The sequence below is a fragment of the Anastrepha obliqua genome, chromosome 5 (genome assembly GCF_027943255.1).
Source record: "Anastrepha obliqua isolate idAnaObli1 chromosome 5, idAnaObli1_1.0, whole genome shotgun sequence".
Taxonomy (NCBI): domain Eukaryota; kingdom Metazoa; phylum Arthropoda; class Insecta; order Diptera; family Tephritidae; genus Anastrepha; species Anastrepha obliqua.
The window spans coordinates 102011781-102023058 of NC_072896.1; the positions used below are offsets into that span (position 1 = coordinate 102011781).

The 11278-nt window shown below is 37.7% G+C and overlaps 2 protein-coding genes across 2 annotated transcripts in view; one reads left to right on the forward strand and one right to left on the reverse strand.

Annotated features, from left to right (window-relative positions):
* The window catches only part of LOC129249186 (dynein axonemal heavy chain 7), a 104225-nt gene extending 97834 nt beyond the window's left edge, over positions 1-6391 (reverse strand). The window contains exons 1-4 of the mRNA XM_054888852.1: positions 6287-6391; positions 5547-5836; positions 5228-5450; positions 4940-5155 (exon numbers count right to left, since the gene is read on the reverse strand). Coding sequence (XP_054744827.1) covers positions 4940-5155; positions 5228-5450; positions 5547-5826 — 719 coding nt within the window. The 5' untranslated portion in view covers positions 5827-5836; positions 6287-6391. The remainder of the gene's footprint in view (positions 1-4939; positions 5156-5227; positions 5451-5546; positions 5837-6286) is intronic.
* Positions 6272-9884, forward strand: LOC129249185 (elongation factor Ts, mitochondrial). The gene is made up of 4 exons (XM_054888851.1): positions 6272-6388; positions 6562-6822; positions 6886-7134; positions 9263-9884. Exons 2-4 carry the CDS (start codon positions 6667-6669, stop codon positions 9773-9775), a joined length of 918 nt encoding a protein of 305 aa, XP_054744826.1. The 5' UTR covers positions 6272-6388; positions 6562-6666; the 3' UTR covers positions 9776-9884.
* Positions 9885-11278: the final 1394 nt, after the last annotated feature.

The window sequence follows — 11278 nt, forward strand, 5'->3', positions numbered from 1 at the left end:
ATGTTATGTTATGTTATGTTATGTTATGTTATGTTATGTTATGTTATGTTATGTTATGTTATGTTATGTTATGTTATGTTATGTTATGTTATGTTATGTTATGTTATGTTATGTTATGTTATGTTATGTTATGTTATGTTATGTTATGTTATGTTATGTTATGTTATGTTATGTTATGTTATGTTATGTTATGTTATGTTATGTTATGTTATGTTATGTTATGTTATGTTATGTTATGTTATGTTATGTTATGTTATGTTATGTTATGTTATGTTATGTTATGTTATGTTATGTTATGTTATGTTATGTTATGTTATGTTATGTTATGTTATGTTATGTTATGTTATGTTATGTTATGTTATGTTATGTTATGTTATGTTATGTTATGTTATGTTATGTTATGTTATGTTATGTTATGTTATGTTATGTTATGTTATGTTATGTTATGTTATGTTATGTTATGTTATGTTATGTTATGTTATGTTATGTTATGTTATGTTATGTTATGTTATGTTATGTTATGTTATGTTATGTTATGTTATGTTATGTTATGTTATGTTATGTTATGTTATGTTATGTTATGTTATGTTATGTTATGTTATGTTATGTTATGTTATGTTATGTTATGTTATGTTATGTTATGTTATGTTATGTTATGTTATGTTATGTTATGTTATGTTAAAGTATATTATGTTATGTTAATGTTAACTCATTCTCTATATCCATACAAAATATCTATCAAACAAATGAAATTAAAATTTTCTTTTGAAAAATGCAACCATTCAATCAGTATTTTCTTATGACGTTATCACTATCGTCAGTAAACCGACTTTACAGACAACCTCTTTTTTGATGGGCAATTCGTTGTATTTTTTTATTGATCAACTTTTCTTTCACTTTATTTCAACATCAGCTTTCTATGTCGACGACCAGCGTAGTGTTCAACACCCTCTAAGCACTCACAATCTGAAGCATTCATGCCACTCGTAAACGGCTGTTTTCTTTGAAGTTCCATTACCGAAACAGTTTCTCAAGATTTCTAAGGTTTTCGCACCATTGAATCCATTTTTAACGCAAAATTTAATACAAGCTAGTTGTTGTAAATTCAAAACCATTTCGAAAACTGTAAAATATCGAAAATACGTACTGAGGTAGATTTACTCAAGGCGGCGTAACTTTTACAAATGTCAAGAAATGGCGATAAAATTTTAGTAGGAATGTTAAACACAGATGTGGCGACCCAACAAAAAAAAAAATTACTCAAATTAGTTGACTTAGAGCGTCACCTCGTGGTTGTTCCGGAAACTTTTTGATCAAGGTGGTATTCTTGAAACTAGCATCGCAGTATTTGGCTATCACTGTCATATTATTCCCATGCATGCACGTTTTCCGAATGACGTATTGACGATAATATTAACATTATCGGCCTTAACAACCGCTTTAGTTCTGCCTGAATCTGGGGGTGAACAAGGACAAAACGAAGCACCTCCTATCATCAAAGAAACAGTCGGCGCAGTCGCGTATCGGCTCCCACGTCACTGTTGACAGTTATAATTTGAAGTTGTAAGATACTTCGTTTATTTAGGAACCAGAGTTAACACCGATAACAATGGCAGGCTTGTAATCCGACGAAGAATCTCTTTTGCCAGCAAGTGCTAGATCGGACTGAGTAGGAGATTGAGTAATAAAGTCCTCTCTCGACGAACAAAACTAACACTCTACAAGACTCTCATCATGGCCGTCCTAACGTATGGCGCAGAAGCTTGGACGATGACAACATCCGATGAGGCATTCCTTGGAGTATTTCAGAGAAAGATTCTGCGGAAGATTTTTGGAGCTTTGCACGTTTGCAACGGCGAGTATCGTAGTAGATGGAACAATGAGCTGAATGAGCTTTACGACAACATAGACATAGCGCAGCGAATATTGATCCAGCGGCTTCTTTTGACTAGATCATATCGTGCGAATGGAAACAAACACGCCGGCTCTGAAAGTATGGCAGCAGCTGGTGCTGGCAGAGGAAGAGGAAGGCCTCCTGGTCTGAACACGAATCTTTGGCAACGACTCTCCAGTTCTTGACTGTCACCCAAGTCTTGATCACGTTTTGGTGTGAGAGACCACACCAATGACATTTCATTTTGAGGAGAAGTTACAATTTTTTACTGCTAAGAATTTGAAAGTGAGCGAAGAAAAACTGATCGCAAAGTGAAAATTAGCATTAAATAAAATTTGAGGATTGCAATTGCACATCCATCTGACAGCGATGATGACTTGCAACAAATTATTGTGGAGAAAATAAAATCATTGGATGCTAAACTCGTTATTTTGCATTTTATTTGCTTTATTTTTTTTTTAATTTATTACGCGGTACCTTAACTGAATTTGTATTTTATTTATTGTGATTTTTCCTGCGAAAAATTTAATCAGCTGATCGCAAAACTTTAAAATTTGCGTTCACGTACTTTCTTAGCGAGCGAATTCTCGGAAATAAAGTTACTGGCAAGTTACTGGATGATTTTTACATGAACAGGCTTTCTGTTTAGGCAAGACGAAGCGATAAACTCGAACAGCTGAGATCCTCGATCATTACATTGCAACAGAAAGGAAGGACCAAATTGCGCCGCTTACAAAACCACACCAGGCTGATGGCTTTCCCAGGTGGTGCCACTTTCAGGGCATCGTCAGAAAAATAAGCAGATGCAATCACAAACCTCAGCCACCCGTTTTTAACCTCTTAGTGAGATGAGATAATACTAAAAGACCAGTCCTAGGTCTACTCGAATTCCTATCATATATTACCGTGGCCCCTTTCAAAGCGCCAAAGCCACAGAGGCTTAAAGACCCAAGGTTCTTGCACCATTTTTTAACGAATATCGTGGCAATCAAGATGAAGAAAACTTGTGCGAAAGTGGATTAGCGTACGAATGTTTATGAATCCAGAAATTATTATTTTCTCCTATCTATCAGCTGGGGTAACACTTTTTATAACTAACCTCTATTTGGCATATGGGCTTTAAGATAACATATTTTTTACATATGGTGTGTTCATGTAACCATTATCAATTATCCAGTATCTTGCCAGTAACTTAAATCCGAAACATTCGATCTCAAAGAGAAAAATATCATAAAAGTACAAGAACGCAAAACCAGTAACAATTTGCAAATTTTACGAACAGCCGATTAAATTGTTGACAGGAAAAATTACAAAAATTAAAACTTTTTTCACTTGAGTTACCCAGTATTAAATTAAAAAAAAGAGGTTGTCTGTAAAGTCGGTTTACTGACGATAGTTTAACGTGATAACGTCATAAGAAAATACTAATTGAATGGATGTATTTTTCAAAAGAAAATTTTAATTTTATTTGTTTGATAGATATTTTGTATGAATATAGAGAATGAGTTAACATTAACATAACATAATATACTTTAACATAACATAACATAACATAACATAACATAACATAACATAACATAACATAACATAACATAACATAACATAACATAACATAACATAACATAACATAACATAATATACTTTAACATGACATAACATAACATAACATAACATAACATAACATAACATAACATAACATAACATAACATAACATAACATAACATAACATAACATAACATAACATAACATAACATAACATAACATAACATAACATAACATAACATAACATAACATAACATAACATAATATACTTTAACATGACATAACATAACATAACATAACATAACATAACATAACATAACATAACATAACATAACATAACATAACATAACATCACATAACATAACATAACATAACATAACATAACATAACATAACATAACATAACATAACATAACACAACATAACATAACATAACATATCATAACATAACATAATCACGTTAAAAAATAATAATAACATTAAAACAACAGGTATTATTATATTAACAAACTTGGTTTTATTTTAAATTCTTCAAGTAAATCAAATTAATAATAATCAATAAGGCATATGCAAATACAAATACGTGAATTTATATATGTACATACATATGCGCATATACATACACATATACGCTCACTTAAGTAGGAGAGAGCAAGATGTCGAACGTTGCCGTTCGTTTGCTTTGTTTGCTTTGTCGTTCGTTCCGCGCTTTCGCTTGCAGTTCATTCGAGGTAACGGCAATGAGCAAGGTAACGACAAATGAGCAAGGTAACGGCAATGAGCAAGGTAACACTAATGAGCAAGGTAACGACATATTTTTTCGTGCGTGCAGCCGGCTAAATCGAATTATAAGACGTCAAAAAATAAAGGAAATAAAATTCAAAATAACGAGCTTAGCGTCGATGCATTTCATTTTCTCCCCAATAATTTGTTCCATTTCATCATCGCTGTGAGATGAAGGACATTCCATTCCAACATCGATCGCAAAATTTAATTCATGCTAATTTTCACCTTGCGATCAGCTTTTTTTGCTCTCTTGCAATTCTTACAAGAAAAAATGTATCTAGGAGAAACACTCAACTTCCCCTCAAAATGAAATGTCATTTTGTTCTCTCACTTTCCCCTACTTTGCAAGTTTTTTGTGTACATGAACACCAAAACTTGATAATTTGTAACAATTGTTACAATAACAAATTGTTTATCTCATAAACGGACCTATATTACGTCTGTAGTTGTAAGTTTCTGCAAACATTGCGGAACTTCTCTCAATTAAGCAAATTTTGCTCATATTTGTAAAAATTAGTAAAAGTAGATAGTAGTGAAAAAATACAATAATTTCTTTTAAAATGGACAAAAGTTGAGAACAGAAAGACTTATGTTGCCAAATTATCACTTTGCTCCCACACGTAATGCTTTTAACTAAGCAGAATATCAATAATTGTTTGGGCAAGTGGCAGCTGGAGTCCAGGGCGCTCTTGTAAATCCAAACGAAAGTTTCACTTACCGATATCGCCAGCGATTCATCATAACTTTGACCTCCTTTCGTTCCGGTGTTAATAGCTGCTCCTTGTCTTTGCGCAAGCCCTGTAGCGAATTATTCAATACAAAATCAATAACTGCCTTCTTCATAGCGAACGTGTAGTCCCCCTTAATTTCGCTAATGGTTTCATTGAATTCGGTTTGCCATTTATTTAGCTCGGGTCTAATAAGTTTTTTGATCCTTAAGTAAGGAAAACCAAGAATGCAAAAATGAATAATTCGAAAGGATTACTCATCGCATCGCGCCTCTCACCTCTTGAGTACATGACTGCTCATGGACGCCACATGAATCGTATCGATGCCATGTTTAATGTAATAGTAGTATCGCAACATTTGCTTTTCTTTCTTGTTGGGAAATTTCTCTACACCATCCTCGTCCACCATTTCAACGTCCCCATCATCGCATGCAATTAACTCCACTAATTTCAGGCGAAAACTCTCACGTTCCATGCGCATATCCATGTAGGTGCGTAGTCCTGTGAAAAAAAATGCATAATAAAAAAGGAGTAAGACAGCCATTTGCCGTTGCCGCTTGTGGAAATTTTCTCTCACACACAACTACTTGCACTTACTTTCTTTTTTTCTTGCTTTCTGTTTATTTTTCGTACGCATCTCGCGAGTGTGACACAACAGGCTATCCGGCAGTGACGTGGATAACATTTTGCCATCAAATATTGTAGACGTACACTCCGGCATATTCAACTCATACCATAGACGACGTGATCGGTAGCGAGGATTAGCGCGCGATTTCAAAATACTATTAAGTACATCCGGTTTGGGGCGATTATACACCAGCTTCAGATTCGAGCAGGGTCGTTTAATGGCACCACTGGAAGTGGACGGCTGCGCCATGCTGGTAGAGCTATAATAGCAAGATTAGACATTTAGTTTTTCCTTTGGTTGAGTAAATGGCACACATAAATTTTCTATGGAAAAGAATTTACAACAGCACTCGAAATATAAATTTGCATGTAACCGTCAACCGAGAAAAAACCGCCATCCCTTCATTTTAACATTATTCTTCGCTTGCAGGCAATACAATTTTGCGCTTATTAGCGTCTTCACAACACAAACACTTCCGCTCAGCGCATAGCGTCATCTACATGTGAAATGGTGTTATTTTCCACATTTCACTGATATGGCAGCTTCTATTTAGTGTTTTCTACACAAAAAAAACAAATGTCAATTTGACAACCTCAACCGCACACATTTCATTGTGCAACCAAGAAAAATTGACCAAAAAGTAATAATTGACGATTTTATAACACATTTAATTGTTTTAAAATAAAAATTAAGTGAAAAAATCGCTCACCAGCGCCGCTGCCAACTTCGATACTTTTAATTCGCGTATCAACGGTATTTTCCGCGGTGCTCAGAATATAAACTGGCGGACAATTTTTCTTTGATGCTTCTCGTAAGGATGTTCACTTTCTGCAATAACAAAGCGGCGTTGTGTATAGCTTTATTATATTCAATTAATTTTTTCTTCACGCAATTTCAACAACGTCTGCTCTCTTCGACTTTAAATTGAAAATTGATTTGATTTGTTTTCAATGAATAAACATGAAACTTTGGTTTCCTTGGCAGCTCTTGCACGTGTCGTTCCGGTAGACAGCCAACAAGTTTGAAGCAGTGTAGTCTATTGCCGCTATTCCACAAGGGAAATAAAAGAAAAATCGTAAAATAATAAGCATGTTGCTGCAGCACTTTACCCGTGCATTCCACACAACACGTCTAGTGTTAGCTGGCGCTGAGAAAAGCGCATTAGCGGCACTACGCAAAAAGACCGGCTACACATTCGCCAATTGCAAAAAAGCACTGGAAATGCATAATAATGATATAAATTTGGTAAGCCTTATACTTATTGCTGAAGACATGAAAATACGCATAATAAGAAACGAATATTTGTAGGCCGAAAAATGGTTAAATGAACAAGCGCAAAGTCTCGGCTGGTCAAAGGCGACAAAGCTTGCAGAACGTGCTACAGCTCAGGGTTTAGTAGGCGTACTTATTCATGGTAATATCGGCGCCATGGTAGAGGTTAACTGTGAGACCGATTTTGTCGCACGTAATGAACATTTCAAAAATTTCGTCGATCACGTGTCGCGCATTTGTGCCAAGTACACTGAAATCACGGATTTTGATGGTGACTTGTGGAAGGTATGTATGGAGCGGCATTCACTAACGGTTATTAAAATAACATTTTCACGAATTGTAAGTATAAAATAAGGCTAATTTGTATCTGATTTTTAAAATTAACTTCTTGAAACAAAATAGAATATCCTCTGGTATACTAAATCCAAAAGGCTAACAAAATCGTTGCCGCGGCAAACGGCTCGACGTTACCGGAGATACGGTACACTAGACAGGGCTAGTATACTGGGGCGGCAGCCCTTGGTCGGGAAAAACCCGAGTCATTCCGGTAACCGGCTGCCATGGGAATGGCAAAACCAAAACCGCCCCTGCGAGAGGACTGTCCTAATAGCGTTGGACCTACAAAAGGCTTTCGATTCAGTCAGCCACGCCACGCTACTAGATGACATTTTACAGTCGACACTCCAGCCAGGGCTGAAAAGGTGGACCGCGAACTACTACCTGAGTGATCGTCACTCGTCGGTGATATTTCGAAACCAAACTTCAAAACAGAGAAAAATAAAGCAAGGAGTACAGCAGGGTGGTGTCCTTTCACCCTTGCTTTTTAATTTCTATATTGTATTTCGAAACTCCCCCAGCCACCAGAGGGGGTCTCACTGGTCTCATACGCCGACGACTGCACGATAATGGCGTCGGCCAATGACATTGATGGATTATGCTCCAAAGTAAACGACTACCTCGCCCGCCTTTCTCGCTTCTTCACTGCGAGAAACTTAAAACTTTCTCCCACTAAATCCACGGCGACCCTTTTTACCACTTCGACAAAGGAGGTCAAGCTGAAACTTCAGGTGCACGTCGATGATACCCCAATACCGACGGTAAATAACCCCAGAATTTTAGGAGTCACCTTTGACAGCTTGCTCTCCTTCTCAGCGCACACAACCGCTCAAGTCGCTCGCCGGCAGCACTTGGGGCAAGGACAAAGAAATGTTGCTGTCGACTTTCAAAGCAATAGGCCGACCGGTTCTCAACTATGCCGCGCCTGGAACCAGTAATACGCAGTAGACAAAGCTCCAGACCTGCCAAAATACTGTCATTAGGACCGCGACAGGATGTCTCCTGATGTCCCCAATTCAACACCTGCATGACGAGGCTCACATGCTCCCTGTTAAGGAGCACAACAAAATGATCGGCAAGCAGTTTCTGCTAGGGTGTCACCGTAGGCCTCACCCATGCAGACACCTGCTCGAGCCTGAGCCACCTCCCAGGCACATCAGGAGACACTTCCTCAACTACGTGGACGAGATCCAGGACAAAACAGACAGACCACTCCAGGATCAGACAGTGTACAGACAGGCCATTAACGACATTCATCGGGCTTCCGACCTCCGAATGCCGTTATCGGAGTCCAACCACCACCTATTGCAGACGAAAAGCTCCAGCTTCCCCGAGAGTCCCGCGTAACCTTGGCACAATTACGTTCTGGATACTGTAGCCGGTTAAACTCCTACTTATCCAGAACCGACCCCTGCATACTAAACATATGTCCAGCATCTGAAGGCACCCCGCACGACACTAAGCACCTTTTCACATGCCCTCTAAAACCGACTCATCTAACACCCCTCTCCCTCTGGACCCAACCCGTCGAAACAGCCAGTTTCCTGGGCCTACCTTTAGATGAGCTAGACGAAGACGACCGGTGATATGCCCTACACTGGCGGGGCTTCTATTACTGTTAACAAACAAACAAACGTTACCGGAACGGCCCGGATTTGTATCCGACGAAGGACTGTGATTCCAGCAGCATTCTCCATCTAGGTATGAGGAATGTTTATGCTGCTACAACAACAACATAACATTTTTGCATAAAAGTCTAAACATTAAACTGAAATAACCATTTTAGCGATTTATGCCTTTTTTGGCTGTGGAAGAAAAGTTAAGTTGTATATTACAAAAATGCATCCGATTGTACTGCATGGGCAATCAAACAAAAAATCATAAACCTAGATTTATCTCGCTTCTAAATTTATCGCGCTCTGTGGTGAAGAGCAAATAGCTTTATTTTATGCTCCTATCAAGTGACTATTTATCTACGAAGAAAAATCATCTTGTTAAATCCAATTTACTATTTTTAAAGCATAAACGCAATATTGTTACTATTTTTTCTACTTTATTCTCTTGTACAATCCAATAGCTTGGCTTCGAGGCTGAGGCGTTGCGGAAACTCCGTACTACAGATGGCAAAACACTGGGCGATCAATTGGCATTACTGATTGGTGCTGTCGGCGAAAATGCCTCAATCAAACGTGCGATATGCTTTAAAACTAGCAATGATTTACAACTAGCCGGGTACGCACATCCCACGTCCACCAATGTGGCCGCAGTCGAGAACACAACACAAATCGGCAAATATGGTGCCATTGTCGCCTTTCGCGGGGCAAGTGTGGATGAAGAGCTTCAAAAACATATTTGCCAGCATATTGTAGGACTTAATCCCGTGAAGATTGGCGAGGAAGGCAAAGATAAGCCAATGGCCAATAAAGACGACGAGACTTGTCTCATACATCAGGAGTACTTGATCGATCCTGATCGCACAGTGGGCGAGGTACTGAAGGAAAATAACGTGACAATCATTGATTACCAACGCTACGAGTGCGGAGAGGTGACGAAGAGCGAGCGCTTAGAGCAGGTTAAATTAAGTAATTAACTATGCTAACGCATATGCAATGTTAAATAATACTAAAAATTATTATTGTTTTTATAATTTAGACAAATAAATTCAAAAATAAAACCAATAACAATTTGAGAGATAAATAAACAAAGAATATTTACTCCGAAGTCCGAGCACAAATTAAAATAATATCAGATGTATGTATATGTATTTATTATGCCAATTTAATGTGGACGTAACAGCACAAAGGAGTACATATGTATGCATAATTATACCTATACACACGTATGTATGTATATGTGCGTCAACCCCTACGTTGTCACACTGCGTAGTTCAACATTGCTGCGCACAGGTGGATCTACGCATGAGTGCCTCGAACCGAAAAGTGCTGCCTATGGGCACAAAAACAGCGCATGCGCACAGGTACACAATCAACACAAGTGAGAGATAATATGCGGGATATGAGGTGCTTAAAATTCGTGCATGTAATAAGTTCAAAAGAGTGTAATTATAGCCAAAAATAACTGAGTGGAATAGAAATACAGAATAATGGGGGAATACTTTTAGGGCAATGCCATCGCATGCCGGCATTCGCTGAATGCGGTCATATGCAGAATTGGTTTAGGCATCAAAGGAGATCTGTGTGTTTGTGTGTATGTGTGCTTGTGTAGGCAAGTTATTAAGTGGGGAAGCTACACTTGGACAAATGGAATTGAGTATTGGGTGTTGAATTGTGCTGTTGAACAATTTTAATATTTACTGCTTTATTATGAATGTACATTTAAAGCTAATTTGTGTTTCTACAAGAACACTCAAATGAGATCGGGTGGAAACTGATGTCACATTCAACTGAAATTTTTAAAGAGGTAAGAATTTGATGCTTCTGAGGCTTATAAAATAACGTGGTCGAATTTTATACATATATACAGTGGTGGTCACGATTTTAGCACACTATAATGCAGTAACATTCATTTTGCGTTTATTGCTTATATTCAAATAATCTAGCGGCAATATTTATCCCTGGCGGGTCTTTATAGAAAAGAGAAAGAGAGGCCTTATAATCAGAACCTTGTTTTTTTTTCCTTACTTATTAAAACTGGTTTAAATACAAGCACCCTATAATAATGGAGGACACGAATTTAGCACACATATGGATATTTCTCATTTATTTTCAAAGAACAACACATTAGTGAAAGAAAAACTTAATATTTAGTTGGATATCCACCACTCTTGAGAACAGCATAGCATCGGCGTGGTAGACTTTCCACTAGGGCACCACATCTCGTCTGGGGTATTCCATACCAAGCAGTCTTAATCTCCGACCACAAATCGTTCAAATTCCTCGGTTTTACGGCTCGAATATGTTTCTCGACATCATTCCATAAATTCTCAATCGGATTGAAATCCGGTGATTGAGCTGGCCACTTCGAAATACTAATTTTGTGATCCTCCAAGCAACTCTTCACCAATCGTGAAGTGTGCTTAGGATCATTGTCATGCATGAAACGCCATATTAAGGGCATATTTTCCTCCGCATAA

Bases quoted from the DNA above. Each gene is read 5' to 3' on its own strand.
- LOC129249185 (XM_054888851.1), top strand. From the start codon at position 6,667: ATGTTGCTGCAGCACTTTACCCGTGCATTCCACACAACACGTCTAGTG. The intron at 6,823-6,885 runs GTAAGCCTTATA...GAATATTTGTAG, and splicing joins ATAATAATGATATAAATTTG to GCCGAAAAATGGTTAAATGA. The intron at 7,135-9,262 runs GTATGTATGGAG...ACAATCCAATAG, and splicing joins TTGATGGTGACTTGTGGAAG to CTTGGCTTCGAGGCTGAGGC.